The sequence below is a fragment of the Chironomus tepperi genome, unplaced genomic scaffold, assembly GCF_022539635.2.
Source record: "Chironomus tepperi strain 1889 unplaced genomic scaffold, CSIRO-AGI_Ctep_v1 contig_293, whole genome shotgun sequence".
In the NCBI taxonomy this organism is placed as follows: Eukaryota; Metazoa; Arthropoda; class Insecta; order Diptera; family Chironomidae; genus Chironomus; species Chironomus tepperi.
This window is the reverse complement of record NW_027226415.1, coordinates 55,819-78,949: the sequence shown is the minus strand read 5'-3', so window position 1 is coordinate 78,949 and position 23,131 is coordinate 55,819. Positions and strand designations below refer to the sequence as shown.

Below are 23,131 nucleotides of genomic sequence, written 5' to 3'. Positions count from 1 at the left end.
GATATAGTAATAAAATTCAATAATTCACAATTAATGAAGGACATTTTGAAGGTGATTCGGCAAAGTTTACTTTAAACTAGAAAATTAAACTTTCATTCCTTCATAAACATTGTGCAAGTCATTTTAAAACAAATATATAGGATGTCAGAATTAAGAGACTTAAACAGTATTTTGGAGCTTATCAGTGAAATTAAAAATCAAAACAATTTTTATTAGTGGTTTGAATCATAGCTTAATAAAATTCCGATAGCACACAAAATTCATTTAAGAATTTAAGTCGAACCAGATCAATCAATAATGAACGGAAGAGGGCATATACTAAATTTAGTTAAGAACAGTTAAGCTAATTTTAATTAATTTTTTTTTATTTTTATCATTCGTTGTATGAGTATCAAGATCTACAGTAATAAAGGAATTTAACCATAAGTCTCTCCAATGTATAAAGCCATTGCGCGATATCCATGGAATGTCTCAAATGCCAAAGCTTCAATTCTTTCTTCTGGATATTGGAATTGGAAGCCACTTGTCAATTCGAGGGTATACACATATGGTACTCCATAAGTTCCAGCCATATGATCATCAACGGCACCAAATGCATTACCAAGAACATCAGCAACATTTCCTACTTGATAGCTTCTACCGCCATTAGCTAAAATAGCATTTCTCCATAAATTTCCAAGTGCTTGATGTTCAGCATGAGTTTCAATCCATCCTGGTGATCCGGAATATCCCCATGGCCACAAGACCATATCACCGAATGTATGGACACTAAGGTATAGCTTCATATTATGTGCATATCTACTCATAAGATGATCCAAGTGGAATGATTCTGGTTCCGATAATGGTGATGGTCCTGGATATGTTTGACTGCCGCACTATTATGGAATAGATTGATAAATTAAATGAAGATTAAGTAAAATTTTGTTACTTACTGGCTGAGTCAAAGTAGCTTGTCTCCAACTGTATCGATTATTTCTGTTCAAATCAACACCAACGCATGTTGCTGTGACATTTCTACGATTCAAACGCCATAATCTATTAGAATTTCTTGAGAATTCATATCCATCAGGATTTTGCATAGGAACAATCAACCAATCAACGCGTGCCAATAATTCTGTTCGTGTGCTTGGATTCTCAATCAATCGATTGAGTAAATACAAAACTGTTGGTGGTGATGCCCACTCGCGAGCATGCATACCTGATTCCATACCAATAATTGGTTTCTGTCCAAAAACTGGTCCACTTGAGACTTTCATGGCATAGATTCTACGACCTTCTGGTGACCATGTCATTGTCTCTAATGTGACAAATTGTGGATATGTTGTAGCTAAGAATGTGCAATAAGTCTCAATTTCAGCTGCTGACCAGAAGACAGAGAAATCTGGTGTTACTCGTGGAACTGATGTAGCACGCTTTTGTCTAGACTTTCTCATGCTTCTTCTTTCCTCCTCAATTGGCCCTTCCATGTCCTCAATTGCAACTTCATATGGAATTTCATGAGTCTTAAGGAACTCCTCAAAATAGGCAATTTTTTCTGGTGAAATCATGACTCGTGACATACGACCAGGTGTATATAATCTCCAAAAATCGATACCTTCCTCATATTGCAACATCGAAAGCTCATCATGTTGCACTTTATTTGGAACTACATCGTAAACTTTATAGCTGTGTAAAATTAATAATCATTATTGACTGTAATTGACAATAATAAAGTAATTTACTTACCCCTTGTATGTTTCGTAGCCATAAAGACCACCGAGAAGAGCAATAAAGGCCAGAAAACTGAGGCAATGTCTCATTTTTCTCTTCCTACTTTATAAAAAAATCGAAAATGAACTGAATCTTGCCGACAACAATTCACGACATTTTATACACATTTACAGACAGTCTTATTTGTATGATGATAAAAATACCGTTTGATTTTGACAAGTTTGAACAGTTACACGTATGTGTATATATTTAAATCTTTCTCACATCAACAATTCTTTCTTATTATGGTCCGAGCGATGCACACGTGTTGGATGGATATATAATTTATGGTGTTGGGATAAATTTGGGTTAAATTGGTGCACAAATGGAAGCTAACTAGGATTAAGTATTTTTACGGTGCCCTAGTAAGAGGTATTATCTAGGGGGAGCAGGGTGGAAGGGGGCAAACCCCCTTTTTTAGACAAAGTTTCTCAATGTTTAGTAAATAAACTATTACTTTCCATACAAAAAAGTTTCAAAACCAAACCTAAGTCCGCTTTTGACTCTTGTCCAGTGGTGCGCAACCTTTTATTCTTGCCGCGGCACTTAGGCACTCCTAATTTAAACCACTGTACATGGATTATACAACATGAAAGCATTTCATTATTTAAACCCTTACCAGTAGAGATGTCAATACGAAGCCCAAATACCCAAATATTTGGGGTATTTCGTACTATTTGGGGTACCCCAAATATTTGAAACAAATATATTTGCTGCTTAAAATTATCACTTTTTAGGTACTTAAATAAAAAATTTCATTAAATTTTTGGTGAAATTTATCATTTTTTTTACCAATTTGTTTAACCTCATATTTTGAAACATAAAGCCTAATAAGCTTACATTAATAAAATTTGTCATGAAAGCTAGCATAGATATTTATATTGAATTTAAGTTATATTTGAGTGTTTCTTGATACATTAGGCCGAATGTAAAGTGAAGTTGCATAAATTCAGCCTGTTCATTACCCAGACACAATAGGCGATCTATAGTGAGATAATCATATTTCTATGTGCAGATAACAGACGATAAAATCTTTGGAAATATAGTTTTGTTGATCTGTTTGAGACAAAAATGTTCACTGTTTTAAACATCTTCGTGGGTACAACATTGGTAAACGGTAAAAATGGGGACAAGAATTAAAATAATTATTAGATTGACTTTTTAATTTTAATTAAACTAACTTGCAAATGTCTTTTCCAGTGATGAAATAATGCAATGACTATTATTTGAGAAAATTTAAAAAAAAAACTTCTTGAAATTGTCCATTTTTCTACTTTTTAGTTTTTTTAAAAATATTTGTACAAATATTTGGGGTTTACTATTTGGGTATTTGGGTATTTGTACAAATAGTAATTTGACATCTTTAACCAGAGTGTGGCTTTCTCAAAAACGACCGTTATTTTTTTTCAAAATAATATTTTTGGTCGTTAATATTCAAATTTGTTTGTAAAGTTACTTTTATTTGTCTTCGTAACGGTTTGTATTTTAAAGTAAATTGAGTTCGAAATGTTGGAATTTGAGACGGCAACACTGACTCCTTACTACAAATCCACAATGTCACTCGGCTAACCATTTAACATCCTCAAAAATATACATGCATCGCTCGGCACTGTTCCATAAAAATCAATTTTTATTTATTTATACAAAATACCCGCGAGCATTAATTCACTTTTATTGATGATTTAATTGATTAATTACTCATTGTTGAGTGGCGGTTTAAGTTTATAAGTGGCTCATTGAAACTGAAAATTACACGAACGTAAAATCCAATGAAATTGGTGATAAGTGACAATGAAAGATTGCCTTGATTAGGTGCACCAATTATCAGACAAAGTTCGAATAAAATATATTTTGGGTTTTTTGTTGATTTTTATAATCTGACGTAGTGCCTTAATGTAGGAATTTTCACTTTTGTGTTATTCTATTGTTTTTAATGCCTTAATTTGTGAATTAAAGATTAACGAAATTTTAGTCGTTGACTTATGGACGAAGAGAAAAGAAATGTGAATGGAATAATGAGGCGCTTTGTATTTATCATGCGTACTCACTTCTATTGAGTGAGTAATTCTGGTTATTGTGCTTTTAAGTGCTGTTAACATGTTTTTCGATTATATCATGATTTACTTTGGGCATTGCTTTTGCATGTTCGGAACTAGAATTTGTACAATCATGTGAATTGTTGTCTTAACAAGAATGCAATCAGGGGCGTAGCCAGAGGTCCCTATGAATGAAACTGGTTCAAATCTGGCTACGCCTCTGATCATAAATAAAAAAATTCAAATTTCTAAAACTACTTTTTAAAAAATGACCAAATAAGCCGGTGTCATCTTCTCAATTTTTATAAACTTACTCAACAATATTAACAGAGAACTGTCTGGTCGAGTGTCTCACAACAAACTAGATCGGTTTTTCCATTGATTCGTTTGAGTTTATAGAATAATTATCACCATAAAACTTTCCATTTCTATTTACTGAGATGATCTCGATCTTATTGAGAATATGTGATGCCCACCCGAGAGAAACAGGCTGTGGTTGGTCGATCTTATGTCTAGTAATAAACTTGATATTTGAGGAATTTGCCATGATATGTTAAGTGTATTCCTAGACAAATTAATTAATTCTAGGGTTCGACGATTGCATGCAGGTATGCGCATACAGTTTACATGAAATTGTAGCACTTGTATTCAAGACTTACATTCAGTATGCGCATACTTGCATGCAATTAACGGACGCTAATTAGTTCGATAATCATTTAGAACTATTGCGATTCATGACCTACCCGTAAAGGCAAAGAAACCATTTTTAGGTACTAAAGGGTATTTCTGTTCCATTATGGCATGCTCTATACCTGTTGGGGTCCCAAAGACAATTCTCAAAGCTGGCTTTCGTCTGCCTCTTACTGTTTCCAACTTGATTGGCCTTCAAACCTAATACTGCTACAAAGAGCTGGTGTCGTAAATGGGATGGAAACACAAACCTGTTTCACCGCGCTTGGATGAAATCCACAAGGAAAGAGACGCCCTGGTGCTCCAAAAGCAACTTGATGTAGAACAGTAATGCTGGAATGTCAATTAGATGTCAAAACAGAGAATCTGTACAAGCTTTGTGATGTGGCCAGTAACAGAGTCAGATGGAAGGCCTTTTGTAATAACCTAGGCTCCAAGTCGGGGCTTCCTTAAGTCTCCTTAAAAACCACTATACATAAGGTCGACTAAGTGAAGCCTGTTCCACTCGGGCCGGTAACCATGAACTTCAATTTATTATCTGATCTACAGTGGAGCTGTTGCAAAATTGCAACAAATTCTCCTTAAAATGGAACTACACTTAATTACTGAACAACTTGCAATACTTACCACAGACAGACAAAACTAATTGTACATGCATAATACAAAGAAAATCACATCTTATCAAGTTCATAACAATCCATAAAAGTTTATTTAATGAAATATTTTCAAAACAAACTAGATAGCAGGTAGTCAATCCAAAGGAATTTTTAATATCAAAATTTTCTACAAATCATTCACAAAATTTTACTGACCACAGACAACATTATTATAGGTAGTCATTCCAAATTAATTAATTTCAATCATATCAAATGAAAATATGTTTATGAAGTTCCAATTTTCAATTGTATTTCTGTCCGACAGCTTCAATCATTGCAAAAATTCCAATGGCACTCTCCTTGACGGTATCATCAATTTTACTGGCAGGCATATCAAAGCCATTTTGACCACCGCCGGGTAATTCCATTGTAATTGAAATTGGAACATTGAAAATAGCAAACATGTAATCGTCACTTCCACCAGCTGCGGCATATAAAACATTTGTTGAACTACCAACTGTGTATGTTGTACCAGTTGCATTTTTGATTGCTGATGCTCCAATTTGTGCAATATAATCAAGATCTTTCCAGGTATCTGGTAGCTTTGATGTATAACCCCATGGATATAGCATATAATTTCCATATGAATGAAGAGTTAAATAAAATTTACAGGTATCTTTGATTTCATCAACAGCATCACGCAGTGCCTGTGTCTCTTTTTCAGAAAATGCTTTACTGCCTCGATAAGTTTCCATGCATGGAACCGGTGATGCACCAACCTCACCCCAATGAAAATCAAAATTTCTATTACCATCAGTTCCAATACATCCCGGAATATTTTTACTTCTCGTTTTTCTCCACAGTCGTTCCTTTTTGTGTGTATATTGATATCCATCGGGATTTACGACTGGATTAACAATAATATCGAGATTATTTAGGATTCTTGCTGTCGATTCGTCATTCAAAAGTTGTTGAACGATATAAAGTGCAGTTGCAGGTGCAATCCATTCACGTGCATGAATGCCAGCATCAATGAAAATTGAATTTTTCTTTTTAATTCCATCACCATTAGTAATTTTTATTACTTTTATATCACGTCCCTCGTATGATTTTCCAATGACTTTTACCTCAACATTTTTATGTGATGATGCCAGTCTGTCGAGATATTTATTTATCTCATCATGTTCATAATATCGATCGAAGCTGATATCATCAGAATTCATGCTTCTTCCCCATTGCATGCTTTTCATTTTTAATTGATATTGACGCTCTTCATTTAATACGCTGGGAATAAAAAATATTGGAAATAATATGAGAATGACGTCAGATGCAGTATGTTATGGAATTGGAGGTGCTATTTAGTTCGTAGACGAATTAGCATTGCAAAGGATAGAAGGAAAAGTGACTTGATAGCTCACATGGCAAGGTATGGGTAAGTAAAGTTGGTGTTTTATTTGAACTTCTAGATTCGAATCCCACCACCAGACTAGTTAATAGTCGGAAGTTAAGTTCTTTTGGATGCTTAATTTTAGCAGTTAAATTTGAGTTTAATGGCAAAAACCAAGAATTAGACAACATGAGATGTAAGAGCCAAGGGTCAGAAACTCCAATGTACAGCACTTTACTAAATGGGACTTTCGTAGAAATTCAACAAGTACAGTAAGTAAAGTATTGTACTGTTGTTGTGTCTGACCCTTGGAAAAAACGGGTCATGATTGATGTAGGAAGGATGTGATGCAGGACAGTAAGTTACTGAATAATTGGAACGAATAATGAGCCTAAGATCTAAATATAAGATGATCAGAGTTGCAGGACTCCTATTTGGAAGCGCCTCGAAAAAAATGGATTCGGACTCCATGAAGTCCGGACTTTTTGGACTTATGGAATCCGGACTCACAAAGTCCTGCCAATTCTGACGAGAGGTTTAGACAGAGATTTAAAGCAACTCGGACTATTTTCCCCAGAACTGGTTTTGATACGAAGAATAGTACCAGACTAGTGGAACAGCTTAAAAGGGCATTAAACACCATGCCATACCCAGTGCCATAGAATTCAACTCTAGTAGCAAAACAGAGGCTTAAAATTCAAGTTCCAATAGACATCACTTGTGTACGAGCCCCCAAAAAAATCAATTCCAAATAAAATTCGTTGCACTTACTCTTCTAAATCCATTATTGATATGCTGTATTGGATATTTCTATTTGTGAGAGATTTTTCAAACCAATTCTGCTGTTCTGGCTTAACCATGACAGTTGACACACTTCCCACGGTGCTTTGTAGTGCCCAAAAATCGAAACTATCGTCATCACCGATCTCAGTTAATGATTTCAGAAAATTTATATCGCTTTGTGTTCCTGATGTGACCGTGTACACTTTGTAGCTTTAAAGTAAATTTTTTTGAGAATTTTAAGCTTGACTTTTAATTGAAAAACTTTTGGTATTGAATAGTTTTTATTAAAAATCAAAAATAGCGTTAATTGAAAAACTTTTTTTCAATCTACATACCCATCATATGTCCGATACGAGTCACAAAAAGCGATGATTGGCATCATCAAAAAAAGAATTGAAAATTTCCCATTAAAAATTTTCATATTTTTTGCACATGAAAAGAACTTAATTGACAGTAAAATTGTAACGATATGAGGACTTATTGTGGTTACTTATTACTTTTTATATACGTTAGAATTCACAATCAACAGGAGGAGTTCAGCGATAGTCGATTGTCGTTGTGTCGAAAGAGTTGAATAAATAAATATTGTGGGTGTTTAATATGTTTGGGACATGCTGTGAATTTGGAAAAAATATTGATTTTTGTGTATTGCCGATGAAATTTCCATTTCCGAGCTACACATGTGAAGAAGGCCTCGACATGGAAGCTCTGCGTAAGTTCTTACTAATGCATTAATATGGCTACAATGTAGTGTCCACATAAAGGCGGTTTCCATTTATTGTTAATAAAAGCTCCAACTGAGCCTAAGAAGCACCTTGCCAGAGCCATCTTTATTTGTGTCACTCAGGATTTAACATCCATTATTGAAATTATAATGTAACTTCTAACCTCGTTCCGTCATATATGCACAGCCCACATGTTGCAACAAAAACTTCATGAGTTCTTATCTGTGCCTTCATTAGCAACGTGTCAATAAAATGTAATGCAACTGTCATTTACACTTATATTTTATTACCTCTTCAAGTGCTATTACTGCTTATTACATCGAAAAATTTTAAAATTTTATTAATGAAAGTGAATTTATTTATTTTAAATCACATTAAAGTTTAATTAAGAATTATAAATCTGTGTGTGACTCTAATTAATATATATTTAGATGCAAATATTCTATTCAAAGATTTTGATGCATAATATTTTTCCCTATTACTTTAAGGTCATTGCTGCTTCCAATTTGATGATTTTCGGCATTTTTTTATTAACACTGATGTTCATTGGATTAGCTACATTCTTGGATGAATGATAAGATAAGTCTGATAGGTATGTAGTCGATAGGTATGATCAATGAACGGAGATATAGGGAAGCTTAATGCTGAACTTCGATGCTATCCAAATACCAAGTATATACAATCTCGTGGTATTCCTAGATACCGCTAAATACATCGCTGACGTCCGAGCTATGTGCCGGATAAGTACGTAAAGGATATAGTATAAATGACTATCCAAACCACCCCGTCTGAAGAGTGTCAGTCACACAATCAAAATAGAGATGGTAAGGCTTACAACAGACTATTTCAGAAATCAACTTGTTAAAAAAAGCAACATAAAGCATAAATAATGATGCTCAATGCAAACAATGATTTTTGCATTGAGCATCAGTGTTACTAAATATACCGAAAATTCTCAATTGGAAGCAACAATTAGCTTGAATAAGGAAATGACTACAAAGATTATTCATTCCCTAACAAACAATGAGCATTCACATTTAAATGAATGTAGTCATGAGTATACTCAATCACAATAATCGAGCATGCTCAATTTGGTTACTATACTCTAAAACATGATCCTTGTCTGTTCTGGAATTAGATGTTAGGACAAGAAATTTGCGTGTAAAATTATATTACTCTTTGGCTTAATCTAAGCACAAACAACCTTTGTGTTTGCTAGGAATTCAACGACTAACTTATCATACTACTGTCTAGCTTAAAAATGCAATTGCAACTTTAAAGTCTCTTGTTCTCCAGATTAGACAATCGAAATTTTAAAATAGATCAACCTTCACATGAAATAAAAGACATTTTAGTCAGTACCGACAATGCTTTTAGAATGCCCTCAGTTGTGAATGTCTTTTATGCTAGTAAAATTGCCACTTGACAACGTCTTCTGATTGTGTTCGTTCTGCATGTTGAATTCAGTTCAAATTACGCAATGTGTTTTATACGTAAATACTGCACATGTGTCAGTCTATGTTGAGGAAAGTTCAAGGTCTCTAATTTTTTGATATCTATAAGGTGCTCATTGTGCATGAAATTTGTTAAATGATGATAAATGTGAGTCATATAGAAGAGCTATTAGTATAATTGCTAGATTATAGATGTGGAATGAATAGAACAAAATGTTTTGTGAGATGTTAAAATTTGAGAATTTTTTTCAATTTAAATAAGTTTTTTTGATTCATTTAGTCTGCATGAGAGAAATCAGCATTTGTAGATTCATATGAAGTCTCATATGGAGAGGAAAATCCATTAATAAAACGGAAATTTTTCAATTTTTCAATCTTTTTTTTTCCATTTTCAATAAAATGAAAATGAATTTTTAGTAGACATAGGCAAGTTAATGAAGTTATAACTGAGAAATGAATTTTTATTTCTGATGGGCAGCACGAAAAATTTGTTTTTAAACTCATATGTTCAACATAAACTCATTAAAATAGGAAATTTGAATTTAGAGATCCTTCAAATATCATTTATGATTTTAAAGCTGATTTCTATCGTCTGTTGTAGGAGAATAAGTTATCCATGGTCGTTATTGTTAGTTCCAATCCGACTCTGTTAATACAGGATGGCAGCTCAGTATACCAACGCACCCTGTTTTAATCAGAGCCTCGTTTGAATCCGCTCCAATATGTGGATTGGGTTGAAAGTCTCCATCCCAGTCATAAGAAAAGTTGACTTGTCAGCGACATTATTGCATTTGGTATTGGGAATTGGCGAGCGGAAGCTAGGGCCAGTTTTAGGCGGTATCTAAAAGAAATCACAGAATACAATTGATATGTACGGCCAGCGAAGTAAGTAAGTAATTTATTCATGGGGTCATTCTTACTCACTTTCTTCGCTGGTCGTACAGATCAAGTGTGGTCTTGCCTCTCTCAGTCGGCGTCTTAAGCGTTTTCGTCAGCCACAGTCATGTTTCATGACTCAGCATGGGGACATTAACGTAATCCAAAAGAAGGAGTTTTTGATTTTTGTGTTGATTTTTTGATCAAATTTTATTACAAGGATGATCCCATCTAATGTAATGCAATAGTCGGACGACCCCTAATTGTCTGTAATTTGTTTTCTGTAATTAAATTGCATAAATAAAAGGATGAATCATTATAAAAATAGGAACCCTCCAAAACACCTTTTCTGTTGTCAGTACGGCCAGATCAACTAAGTGTCTTAATGTCAATACGGCGACGTAATAATATTTTAGTGTTAATGGATTGCAGTTCGGATACAACATTTGGAAAGAACACGACGTATAAATAACCAAAAAACCGATGTCAGGCCGACGTAAGTCAAGCATAATGGCAGATTTCAAGGAATCTAACATCAAATTTTTCATGTCATCTTGAAACTAGATTTTTCGCCTCATGCATTTCGGTATTTTTTGTTCGGTATTTAAATGAGTTTGTGCATTAAAATTAAAGCTTTCGTAAATATTGTCGCCTGAAAATTAGTTAATTTAAAACAAAAATGTTCCAAATCTTATCTCGAATAAGTGCTGAAGTATACAACGTGAGACATTTGATAAGGGGGATTGTGAATAGTAAACACAATCACATTTAAAAATAGACAAGCTTGAAAATACTTTCAAAATTGTCACAAAACTTTAAAAATCCTGTTACACACCTTCATCTAGACTGAATTAAATATCGTCCAATCAATTAACACTTATGAACCTGATAAATCTCATCCAAACACAATCAACAGATATTTTCACGCATTTATAAAAATTCATGACGCCAATTCGCATGAAATATGAAAAAAGACATAAAATATGCCTGAAATAATTGCTCGAAATCACAATATATATGTATATAAAAATAAAATATCTACATATAGCATAAAAGAGTAGCAGTAGCATTAACGATATCATTTTGATGAGTCAATTGAGACATGCTAAACTGTGTGAAGCAATTATATATTTATAGACTTGGGAATTTCATGCTCGATTGCTATAAATTAAAGCGGATTATATGTATTGTGCATTATATTGTGAATCCTAGGTGCATAAAATGTGAGAATATAGAAAATTCACTTTTCATTGTTCCTGTTTAATAGAAATTTAATGGAATTGAATTGGTGGATTGCGTGTTGGAGGATAGATGCATTTAATTAATGATTCACTTAAAACTGCAAAGTTTAATTAAGTTTAAAAGTTTCTTTTAATAACGAACTTTCAAAATTCAAAATTTTAACGACTTTTTAAAATTTAAAACTTTCACTTTTCCTTAAATGTTGGCGAGAAAATCAAGTGCCTTGACAAATCATCAATAGCTGCAAATACTTGATCTACTGTTGGATTGATTCTCCATTCAGGGACATCCCATCCATTATTTCCACTTGGATTTGTAAGGATTGTATAGACATAAGGAATATCAACAACAGATTTAGCATAATCAGGACTTGTTCCAGCTGTTGGTGGTGCAATGTTACTTGCACTTCCAGTACGATAACGAGCACCAGTCATTCTGTTAACATTTGAGCTCATGTCATGTGCAACGGGTTGCATTCGATCCCATTCATTAGGAACTGCTTCACTGTAATTTGTTTTCATTGAGAATTACTTTAATTAGTTCCTGATAAGATAACAGACTTACTTTGAGAACGCATATGGATAAGCAATCGCACCATTAAAAGTATTTGGAAGTCCAGCTTGAATTGAGATGTAAGCAACCTCAACGGGTCTGGCCAATGTGAAGAAAAATTTCAAGAATCTTGATTCCTCTTCCGATGCTGGTTCTGAGCCACGGAAGTTATCATCACATGGATCAGCACTTGAATTGATTTCTGAGTTCCAATAGACATCGAAATTTCTTTCAATATTTACACCGATGCAGCTTGAACCTGCATTTGGACGGCGATTCTTAGTCCAGGCACGGTTCTAAAGATAAGGTTTTGTTATTTTGATTCTGGTATTGTTAGGACTGATATACTTACACCTGCTGTTCTTGAGAATTCATATCCATCTGGGTTCAAAACCTGTAATTGATATGGCAATCATTAATGCACAGTTATTGCCGTTTACCCGAGTGACATGCATGAAAAAGGTTCCAAAATGGTTACTTAATGTCGGCAACCATTACAGAGCCCTGGTCGAGTCTAACAGAACCTTTTCCATTTGTGTCGAATTAATAATCAACTTACAGGAACGACAAACCACTCGAGATAGTCAACAAGTACTCTGAATTCATGATAATGCTCGACTAATTCGTGGATAATCTTAAAAAATAGTCCAAATTAAATATTTTGTCAACTAAAAATAATTAAGGTTTTACATTCATAGCTGCCATGATACTGATCCAGTCTCTAGCAGTTGCACCAGCAGTGATGAGAAGAATTGGCATTGAATAATTATTTTCCTGAAGGAGGGCATTGTTGACAATTCTAATTCCATAAATTGTACGATTTTCGGCAGTAATTCCCATATTTTCAACTTCCGTAATGTTTGGGAATCTAGCACCAAGATCAAAAATGTATTCATTGATTTCATCGAGTGTCCAATATCGATTGAAGTCGGCTGTTCTGTATGCTTTTGGAATGGGACTAGAATTGAGGAATTGATGTTAATTTTATGGACATTTGTGACTGAATAATGATTTTTCACCTAGCATTTAATAAGCTTAATCCACAAATCCCTAAAAATAATAGCACTATAGCTTCTTTAGCCATGTTGATTCGTTTAAATCCCGAATAAAACTGAGACTTTTGAAAATTTATTATTTAAGATTTTTCCTTATCTGTTTTTATGAAATTTTCTATTAGTGCTGATTAGATTTATTTTGAGTACTTTTTAATTGATAATTTGGAAATTTGTTGTTTGATAATAAGAAGCTTACATAATTTTGATAGCTAAGTTTTTTTTTTTTGGTGGTTTTGGAGAAAGTTATAGTCATATTGTCTCTGAACAGTGCATGATGCTAGTTTAAATATTAAGTAGATGGTGGACAACCTGTTAGCCAAGTGGCGTATATATAGGAAAAATTAAGGTATATTAGGATTTGTCCACTAAAAGCCCTAGCAAATAGTAGACTGGCTGAGGTGTGCCGTGTCGAAAAAGGTTGACCACCACTAATTTAGTTGATAAATACAATATCAAGTGAGGGATTAGATCACTAGCACTTACTTACTTCATCTTACTTCCTTGGCTATGGCGTACGGGAGCCCATTGCCTCGTTAAAAAACGTTGGTAGACAGCTCTATCTTTCGAGAACTTCTGCCAATTTAGGGATCACTAGCACAATGTCCAAATTCAGGAATAGAAGCATGTAGATCTAACTTTAGAACGAAATATTTACAAAAAGCACAAATCTTGCACAAATTCCATGACACTATATTGCAGTGGTGGGCAACCTGTGTGACGCGGCACTCTATTATGTTTTTAGAAATGCCATGAATCATATGCCGTGTGCAGTTTCAGTTGGGACTTATTACCAAAGTGTGCCGTTAAAAATACAAGGTTGACCACCACTGCTTTATTGTCTAAATCACTAAGTGGAACTACCCCAAAATAGAGTCATCTATAAAGTCATCCATATAATTTCTCCAATCTAATTCAGAAGACGTCTAAACCGTACATCCACGATTATTTTGAAAACAATTTTCTAATTTTAATCTTATCATTCAGAACCAGACTTTGAGTATTGCAAAAGGAAATTGATTGTGATGCCAAAAATAATAAACTTATCACTATCCACTCTAAACATAAATAAACATTCACGCGACGGGTATTGTGACTGAATAGATTTTTTATTAAATTATTTTATTTAAGGATTTTCAAGCGGCATGTCAATCGCATATCTAGCCATAGTTTCAATAGCCATAAATATCTGATCAACAACTGCATTAATTCTCCATGGCTCAGCATCCCATCCAAATTGTCCAAATGGTGGTGTCAGAATTGTGTAAGATAAAGGAACTTCATCAACACCAGCAGCATAATCCATTGAAGTTCCACCAGTTGGTGTCATAAGATTGCTGAACGAGCCAGTTATGTAGCGAGCTCCACTACGAAATCGAACATCTGTGCTCATATCCCATGCGACATTTTGTTGCTCTTCCCAATGTGTTGGAATTCCTTCACTGAAATGAGATGGAAATAGAGAGTTTTGGGGTAAATGTTGTGACTGTGTTGTGGACTAAAGTCGTCAAGTTAATGCCCAGCTGTATAATGTTGGGTATACCTAGTGATGCTTAGTGATAGCTACATATGCAGCCTTGACCTACTCTACAAGAGGACTGGTATAACAAACATATACTTTGATTTAGGTTTTAGCACTCAATCTCTAAACAAGCAATTGAGGATCTAACTTGATAATAAACAGTCATTTAAGTCTTCCAGCCAAGGAAGTAAGTAAGAAGGAAGTCTACTAATCATAGTCACCCTACGCTATGTCTCAATAATTCACTGTCATTCTGTCACTTCCACTTTAACACACTAATACAACTCACTTTGAATAAGCATAAGGATATGATATGATTCCATTGCTACGATCATGTGTTCCAGCCTGAAGCGAGACATAAGCATGTTGAATTCTATGGAAAATATCGACAGCAAATTGAATTGTTCTTGTTTCCTCCTCAGAATCTGCAGCTGTTCCTTTGAAATTATCTTCACATGGATCATTGCTAGAATTTATGTCCCAATCCCAGTTAAAGTCGAAATTTCTCTCAATATTGACACCAAGGCAGCTAGATCCATTGTTTTGTCTTCTATTTTTCACCCAGGCACGGTTCTAAGGAACCAAAAAAAAATATTTTTAATGCCATTTAACAAAATAAGTCACAAACTTACACCAGGAGTCATTGAGAAGACATATCCATCAGGATTAGCAACAGGAACAATAAACCATTCTAAATTATCCACAAGATCACGATAAAGGATATACTGATCTAACAACATGTGCATTAAGTTTACAGCACTCATAGCAGTGATCCAATCTCGAGCATTAGCTGCAGCTGTAATAAGCACAACTGGCAATGATCCATCTGCTAATCTCTCAGGATCACCAATTCTAATTCCTAAAATATCTCTGCCTTCTTCAGTTCTTCCCATTTGTTCAACTCTTGAAATTGATGGATATGTAGTTTCCATCTGTCGCATATATGAAGCAATCTCATCGTATGTCCAATAACGATTAAAATCCATTGTGCGGTGAGTTTTTCCCTCTGGATTTTGAAGAATTGGATTTGCAAATGCAAATGAAGCAAGTGATAAGAGAAGTAAAATTCTCATTTTTTGAGGCTTTATATCTTGACTTGAATGATGGAAATGAATGTAAGAACCAAACTGAATATGAGTTTTATGCCAAGACTTTCTCGCTACTTTCGTTAATAAGTATAGAAGCAATTGAGATAATTTTAATCACGTTTTTAAATTGGTGCAATTGATAAGATTAAATTAGGTGGGCAATTCGTGAAACTAGATATTGTTTACTTAGTCCTAACAATTTTTGAGATAGAAGTCGCTTAGCTTAGTCTTAGCTGACTTGCAAACTGGCTAAGTAATGCCATACTTATAGCCGAATTAAATTTTCGACTAACAGAGGCTTAGCCACCACCGATTAAAGAATCAGGGGCTTCAATCTATGTATACTATGCTATCTATTATAGCCGTCCACATGAAACACATTGTGTGGTTTTTCAAATGCAAATGTAGGAAAAACCATTCACATTATTAAGAAATTGCACGGTTTTGGTCTATAACAGGGGAGTTTTGGTCTGTTCTGCAACTCTGATTTCACATAGTCACACATGAAAGAAATACTTTATTACGAATAGATTTGCTTACTTACTTCTTCACTGACCATACAGAACAAGTGTGATCCTTGGCCTCCATCAGTCGGTTCCTGAAGCTGGCTCTATCGCTACGAATAGATTTAGTAACACTAAATTGAAGACGTCCATTTCATCTAGGTACACAACATGAAAAAAACTCAAAGTTGCTGAAAAATAAAACTTTGTCTGATCTTTGGCTACCTTTATCATTCAAAATAATGCATTCAACATTCCTTTTCCATCACAGCTTGTTATCCTGAGCGACACAAATAAAGTTCAAATTAGGCAGGCTCCGTTTAGCGGAGAGCTTAGAGGTTCAGAGGTTTAGTGGGACGGTTCCGTGACAGAGCATTTTTCATTTGTGCTGCTCGGGTACAATTCACGAACATTCAGACGAGTTAAAAACATTTTGTTGCAAAACTGTAACTTAAATTCTAAATAAATTGGAACTTATTTAAAAATCATGTTTATACTTTACAAATATTGCTGATTAATTTGAAATTAGACATAAAATCACGCAAATTGTGATTCACAGACTATACGATGTGAATTTATTTTATCAGTCAAAAAATGAGGGAATCACTGTACAAGTGATAATGTTCTCTCAGATAGGCTCTCGACCAATATCGCTTTATTTGTTGACCTATCTTCACCCCATATACCAATCATCATGCAAGGCATATAAATAAATGCTGAATTAAAAAATCTTAGTGCAGTTCTAATTGAGAAGTGAACGAAGTAGGAATTAAGATGAAAATATCACATTTCACATTATTATTAAATTGTAACTAGAAATTTTATTAATTAATCAGTACTAAATAATCCAAATTTTCTTTTTTCATAATTAGTTATATTAATATCAATCATCTCTGTATCATATGCACTCAATCAACATCCATACGGAAAACCAATTCGAATCCAACTTGGTACTGGAAGTTCGAGTACAAAATTTGATGATTTAAAAAGTCTTTTTACTCATCCTGAAGTCGAGAACCGAAATGTAGTCGTGCTATCAATCATTGGAGCTTATCGCAAGGGAAAAAGCTTCTTTTTGGACTATTGCTTGAGATTTTTATATGCTAATGTAAGGACAATATTTATAATTTTATGATATTACTCTAATGTCTATTTTTTAACTACTGATCAGTATCGATCCATCAATACACTTACTCGTCCGTTCATCAAAAAAGATAATTGGTGGGGCGGAGATGACGAGCCACTTTTAGGATATTCATGGAAGCATGGAAGTGAACCGGATACAAAAGGAATTTTATTCTGGAGTGATGTCTTTCTACATGAGCAAAATAGTGAAAAAATTGCAATATTTCTTATTGATACACAAGGTCTTTTTGAGTCTGGAGCAGATAGAAATATAGATGCCAAAATTTTTGGTTCTACCAACTTTATCTCATCCATTCAAATCTTCAACATTAAAGATGTCATTCAAGAAAATCAACTTGAGCATTTAAAACTGGTTACAGACTTTGCAAAGCTAACGACAAAACGACAAAAAGAAAAATCATTAAGCACATTTAGGCCATTCCAAAATTTTTTATTTCTGTTTAGAGATTGGCATGACGAAGACTATGATTTAGGATATGAGGGTGGGCAGGTCTATTTAGATAGATTTTTTAACATGAAAAAACTTATAAAAGGCAGTGCGAAAGCTCAGAAAGTTCGAGATGATATTAGAGACTCATACGACAATATTAATGCATTCTTATTGCCATCACCTGGAAATATTGTTCACAAAAAGGCATTTGATGGTCGATGGGGACCATTGGATGATGATTTTAAGACACAACTTAAAACATTGATTGAATCAATTCTGCTACCTAATAATCTGATCAGAAAGAAGATGTTTGGGAACTTAATCACAGCAAAAGAATTTTCAAGCTTCACAATTTCAATTTTCTCTAATTTTGAAGGCATAGACCTTCCAGAGAATGAATCAGTTTTTGAGTCTGTTATTAAAACTCAACTAATGGAATTGAGTGAACAGGCAGTCAAAGAGTTTATGATGGAAATAAAAAAGAATTCGGACTATACCAAATCTGATCTTCTCAGCACGCTTTCCGATAATCGACTACGTATAGAACTGGAAGTTATTAAAAATTTTAAGAAAAAATCAAAAATGGCAGATGAAGAAACTGAAAACAAATACATAGAAAAAACAAAAATGAAAATCAATGAAAACTTTTCGGAATGGAAGTCTACTCAAGAGGCTTTGCATAAAGAATATATTTCTAGACAACAAATTAGCGCTTTAATTGCACAAATACAATTGCAAGCAAGAAGAGAAGCAGCTCGAGCAAGTTATGAAAAAACTGGAGCTTATAAATCATGCAAATTTTTTACTGCGGGTCTTCACGATTGTGGAATGACTCATATCGTCAATTCTGTTACATAGAGTTTAATTGACTAGTCTGTAATGTTTCTCAAGCTAAGATCAAATAAAAAATTTGTAAAAAATATTTTCTATTATCAATTTTCTACTTTCAATTCTCGAACATTCTTGTTCACCGACTACTTTACTACCTTACTTTATCAGTCAAAGCTCATGCTCACAATTAGTAAATGCACTCATGGTTTTTAATATTTCTCCACAGATCATGTTCTCAAGCATGCTAATTCAATCTTACACATTTTATGTTTCATGTTTAAACAAAGTACTTTCTGTAGCTATGCTTCTGAAGGGGTATCAACCAGCTCAAATGAAAACGACCAAATGGGATCAAATAAGCATGATTATGACACACTGTATTCCAAATGCCTACTGCAGAAGGAGCTAAGACGGTAAAAAGTCTGATTAATCCTAGAAATATGAACAATTTGTCGAATGTCTTATTGTTATCGAGAAGGGACTTAAGCATCTTAATTGATGCTTTAACAGGACACATGTGTATCAATAGTTTTCTTTTTAAATTAAATTTGACTAACAGCAAATATTGCAGATTTTTTGGAATGGATGAAGACACAGTCATCCTAATTTTTTGTAGATGCAGGTCTTTACGTATGCAGCGAATTAAACACTTTTATACGGACTTTGCGGCTGTTGAGGATATACCAAAACAACGATATTTGAAAAATGTTTATTGTCCTTGATGGACATATGAATTGGGATGGTATAGCAGATCATCAATCGCAGTGCCGTTGCTATAAGCAAACCCTTTATTATATTCTATTCTAAATGTATTTTTTCGAATGAAAATCCTAAAGTACGACTTAAAGAAATTTAGAACTAATTGAGTAGCCACTAGGGTTTTCAATCCTGGGATCAAAATGTATGTAATCCCGGAATTTAATCCTTGGATTGATTTATATGCAATATCAGAATTGAAAACCCTAGTAGCCCAACTGCAAGGCAGTGGTGCTATAATGCTAGAAACCGTATGGTATGCAAGGTTTCAGTCGAGAGTTACCAGCAAGGTGTCGTGGCATAAACATTGGCTGCTGTAGGAGAACTTTAAATACATTTTAACTTCCTTTATAAACTGGACTAAAATTTTAATATTACTTTTTTCAAAATGTGAATCACGGAGAGTGATTTTTTAATAAATTATCAGACTTAAAAGAGGGAATCACTTGGAGAATGATAATCACCTCTCAAATAAAAATATATACATTCTCAGTCAGCAAAATCCTTTTGAGAGCATTGAAATTAAATAAGTATCTGTTAATCCGCCTTCATCATATACATATAACAGCAATATTGTACATCGGGGATTTTATGCACTAAATTGAATATTGAGTATTGATAGAAAGCATTTAAATAGGAGCTGATTGAAGACATTTTAAAGCAATTTTAATTGAACAGTCTTAGAAGTAAAATGAAAGTTTTATTCATCTCGATATTCATAATTGGTAAGGTTAATTTCCAAGAATCTAGTGCTTGAGGTCCTTGATTTGAACAGTAATGTTCTATTCCTAATCTGTTGTCCAAATCGAGGAATTCAGCATTTTAAAATATTCTTGAGTTTTTATTGATTTTTTTAATAATTAATATCAGTCGGATCAGCATTCTCGCTGTCAAATGGACACAATCCACATCCATATGGTCAACCAATTCCTTTTCAACTTGATGGTGATATGTCAAGTAAATTAAAAGAAATTTTTCTACATCCTGAAGTACAAAATCGAAATGTTGTAATTCTGTCAACAACTGGAGTCCAACGCAAGGGGAAGAGCTTCTTCTTGAACTACTGCTTGCGGTTTTTATATGCAAATGTAAGGAATTGTGAGATTTTGTTGAAATTATTCCTTAGCAGGCCAAGAGCATGCTCTTAAGACAAGAGTAAGCTAATAACAAGCTAGCAAGCATGCTTAACCAGTATAAGTATGGAGAGCAAGCTGTTGAAAGCATGTTCTTTGGCTGTTAAGGATTGAAGCTAATATAACTTTTTACTCCTTACTAGTACCGATCCATCAACACATTAAATCATGCTTTCATCAAAAAAGATAATTGGTGGGGCGGAGATGACGAGCCACTTTTAGGGTTTTCTTGGAAGCATGGAAGTAATCCAGACACAAAAGGAATTTTATTCTGGAGTGATGTCTTCCTACATGAGGAAAATGGCAAAAAGATCGCAATAATTCTGATTGACTCACAAGGTATTTTTGGATCAGACAGTCCTGTTGATGCCAAAATTTTCGGAATTACAAACTTTATCTCATCCATACAAATCCTTAATATTGGAGATTTCGTCCAAGACTATCAATTGGAGTATTTGAAAACAGTCACAGATTTTGCAAATTTAACATCGAAGCGACAAAATGAAAAATCACTAAGCAGCACCTCAAAACCTTTTCAGAAGTTCCTTTTGTTATTTAGAGATTGGAGTGATGAAGTTTTTGGATATAGATATGGATATGGATATGATGGTGGGGAAATTTATGTTAAAAGAATTCTCAATAATTATGATAGCACAAATGTTAATGCTCAGGATGTTAGATTGCACCTAAACGATTCATATCATATGCTGACTGGATTCTTATTGCCATCACCTGGGGAAGGAGCAAGTAACGAATCCTTCGATGGTCAATGGGGACTTTTAGATGATGAATTTAAGGCACAACTCAGAGTTTTAATTGAATCAATTCTGCTACCAAAAAATCTGGTCATCAAGAAGATATTTAGCTACGAAATCACATCGAAGGAAATGTTGAGCTACATACAATCAATATTTACAGTTTTTAAAGGACCTAACATGCCATCAAGTGAATTAATTTTCAATTCCTTTATTAAAACTCAACTGATGGAATTGTCTTACGAAACAGTCGATGAATATCTGAACAAAATGAAGCTAATTACTGACCATACCAGTCCAAATTTCGCTACAAAACTTATACCTGATCATAACAGGATTAAAATGGAAGCGGTTCAAAATTTCAAGAAAATACCAAAAATGGCTGATGGAGCTACTGAATTTCAGTTTATTGACGCTAAAATTAATGAAAAGTTTAACAAGTGGAAAAATCAAGTTGAATTTTTGAATAGGCAGCATATTGCTTACAAGCAGCAACAGCAGTGGCAAAATTTGCAAGCAAGAAGAGCAGCGGCTCGAGCAAATTATGAACAAAATCCTCATTATAAATCTTGCAGATTAATGACTAGTTTTCGTAGCGATTGTGGAATGACTAATGTCATTAATTCTGTTACATAAGGTTTAATAAGCTATTCTTTTAATTGATTTAAAGTTATGATTGATAAAAAAAATAAAAGATTGAAATAAATATTTTCATTACCTGACACACTTTTATATTGTAAATATTTAGGAGTCATTTGCTTATCACGTAACTCAATGGGAGGAGAATCAGAGCTTGAATTTTGCTTAATTATATTAGGGGCCGTTCATTTATTACGTTACGCAAAAAAACGAATTTCTAGACCCCATCCACCCTACCATTCGTAACAAAATGTCCAAGGAAAAAATTTTTTTGTTTAGGCTGCTACAAAATCGTGGACTCCCCTCCCCCTAAAAAGCGAACGTAATAAGTGAACGGCCTCTTATAAAACTATTGATGTTTTGAACAAATTCTCCATAATAAGACTCTAAATCTCAAAATTTAGCCCATTTACGGATTTATTTCCATTTTAACTTCAGGATTGAAAACTCTATTTGTTGCAAATCAAGAAGGATGAGTCAAATAGGTGTATTTTTCGGTACGTAATATGCGAACGACCCCTTACTCTTTGTGACGTAATTCTCATTAAACTTACATTTTGACGATAATTTACAAGACGTCATCATTTTAAATTTTGTGGATACCAACTGGGTACCAGGTAAAATTCTATTGGAACTAATTAAAATGTCCGCTTGATCACCCTTATTAGTGTTGTCTAGAACTCTTTGTGCTACGGCACACCTTGGTGGCAGAGCTCGAAGTCGACCAGAATTCCCCTTGAAATCTAGTCGACTAAAGTAGAATTTTCCATACAAAATCTTAATCAACTTTGAGCTCCGCTTGTTGGTTAGCCACGACCGAAAAAGCACCCGGCAAGCAGTTCATGGACTAGTGTACCGTGGCACAAAGTTTGGACTACAATGGCCTATATTAATAACAAGATCGATGGAATCGAAACCTTACCAACATTTATAACTTTGAGAAAATCTCTTGCTTAAAATTTGATTTTTTAATGCTTAATCGTCAATACTTCCGATGGAAATACCAAGTCGTATTTTCACCTTCCACATAGTGAAAACAAAAACAACAACAACAATCTTCATGCTCATCATTAGAAGAAAACTAAACAATGACAATATAATGCACTTATGAGTGAGTACAATAAAGTACAATAAACTAATCACAGAAGAATGACAAACTTGACATTGGTTGTCATGCGGCTGTGGT

The 23,131-nt window shown here is 34.0% G+C and overlaps 3 protein-coding genes across 3 annotated transcripts; all 3 read right to left on the bottom strand.

The window, feature by feature from the left end:
- Positions 1 to 344: 344 nt before the first annotated feature.
- On the bottom strand, positions 345 to 1,812 carry LOC139092089 (carboxypeptidase B-like). The gene is made up of 3 exons (XM_070642371.1): positions 1,726 to 1,812; positions 933 to 1,665; positions 345 to 875 (listed from the first exon to the last, which is right to left on the bottom strand). Exons 1-3 carry the CDS (start codon positions 1,797 to 1,799, stop codon positions 417 to 419), a joined length of 1,266 nt encoding a protein of 421 aa, XP_070498472.1. The 5' UTR covers positions 1,800 to 1,812; the 3' UTR covers positions 345 to 416.
- A 3,561-nt stretch (positions 1,813 to 5,373) lies between these two features.
- LOC139092097 (carboxypeptidase B1-like) lies at positions 5,374 to 7,243 on the bottom strand. Its single transcript, XM_070642384.1, has 2 exons — positions 7,230 to 7,243; positions 5,374 to 6,355 (listed from the first exon to the last, which is right to left on the bottom strand). Exons 1-2 carry the CDS (start codon positions 7,241 to 7,243, stop codon positions 5,374 to 5,376), a joined length of 996 nt encoding a protein of 331 aa, XP_070498485.1.
- A 4,400-nt stretch (positions 7,244 to 11,643) lies between these two features.
- On the bottom strand, positions 11,644 to 15,799 carry LOC139092096 (uncharacterized). The gene is made up of 8 exons (XM_070642383.1): positions 15,297 to 15,799; positions 14,954 to 15,237; positions 14,270 to 14,584; positions 12,781 to 13,048; positions 12,650 to 12,724; positions 12,443 to 12,484; positions 12,103 to 12,386; positions 11,644 to 12,042 (listed from the first exon to the last, which is right to left on the bottom strand). Exons 1-8 carry the CDS (start codon positions 15,735 to 15,737, stop codon positions 11,724 to 11,726), a joined length of 2,028 nt encoding a protein of 675 aa, XP_070498484.1. The 5' UTR covers positions 15,738 to 15,799; the 3' UTR covers positions 11,644 to 11,723.
- Positions 15,800 to 23,131: the final 7,332 nt, after the last annotated feature.

Coding starts and splice junctions, on each gene's coding strand:
- LOC139092089 (XM_070642371.1), bottom strand. CDS start 1,799: ATGAGACATTGCCTCAGTTTTCTGGCCTTTATTGCTCTTCTCGGTGGT. Junction 1,666..1,725: donor GGCTACGAAACATACAAGGG/GTAAGTAAATTA, acceptor AATTTTACACAG/CTATAAAGTTTACGATGTAG. Junction 876..932: donor AAGCTACTTTGACTCAGCCA/GTAAGTAACAAA, acceptor ATTCCATAATAG/TGCGGCAGTCAAACATATCC.
- LOC139092096 (XM_070642383.1), bottom strand. CDS start 15,737: ATGAGAATTTTACTTCTCTTATCACTTGCTTCATTTGCATTTGCAAAT. Junction 12,725..12,780: donor GTATCATGGCAGCTATGAAT/GTAAAACCTTAA, acceptor CTATTTTTTAAG/ATTATCCACGAATTAGTCGA. Junction 12,043..12,102: donor TATCCATATGCGTTCTCAAA/GTAAGTCTGTTA, acceptor AACAAATTACAG/TGAAGCAGTTCCTAATGAAT.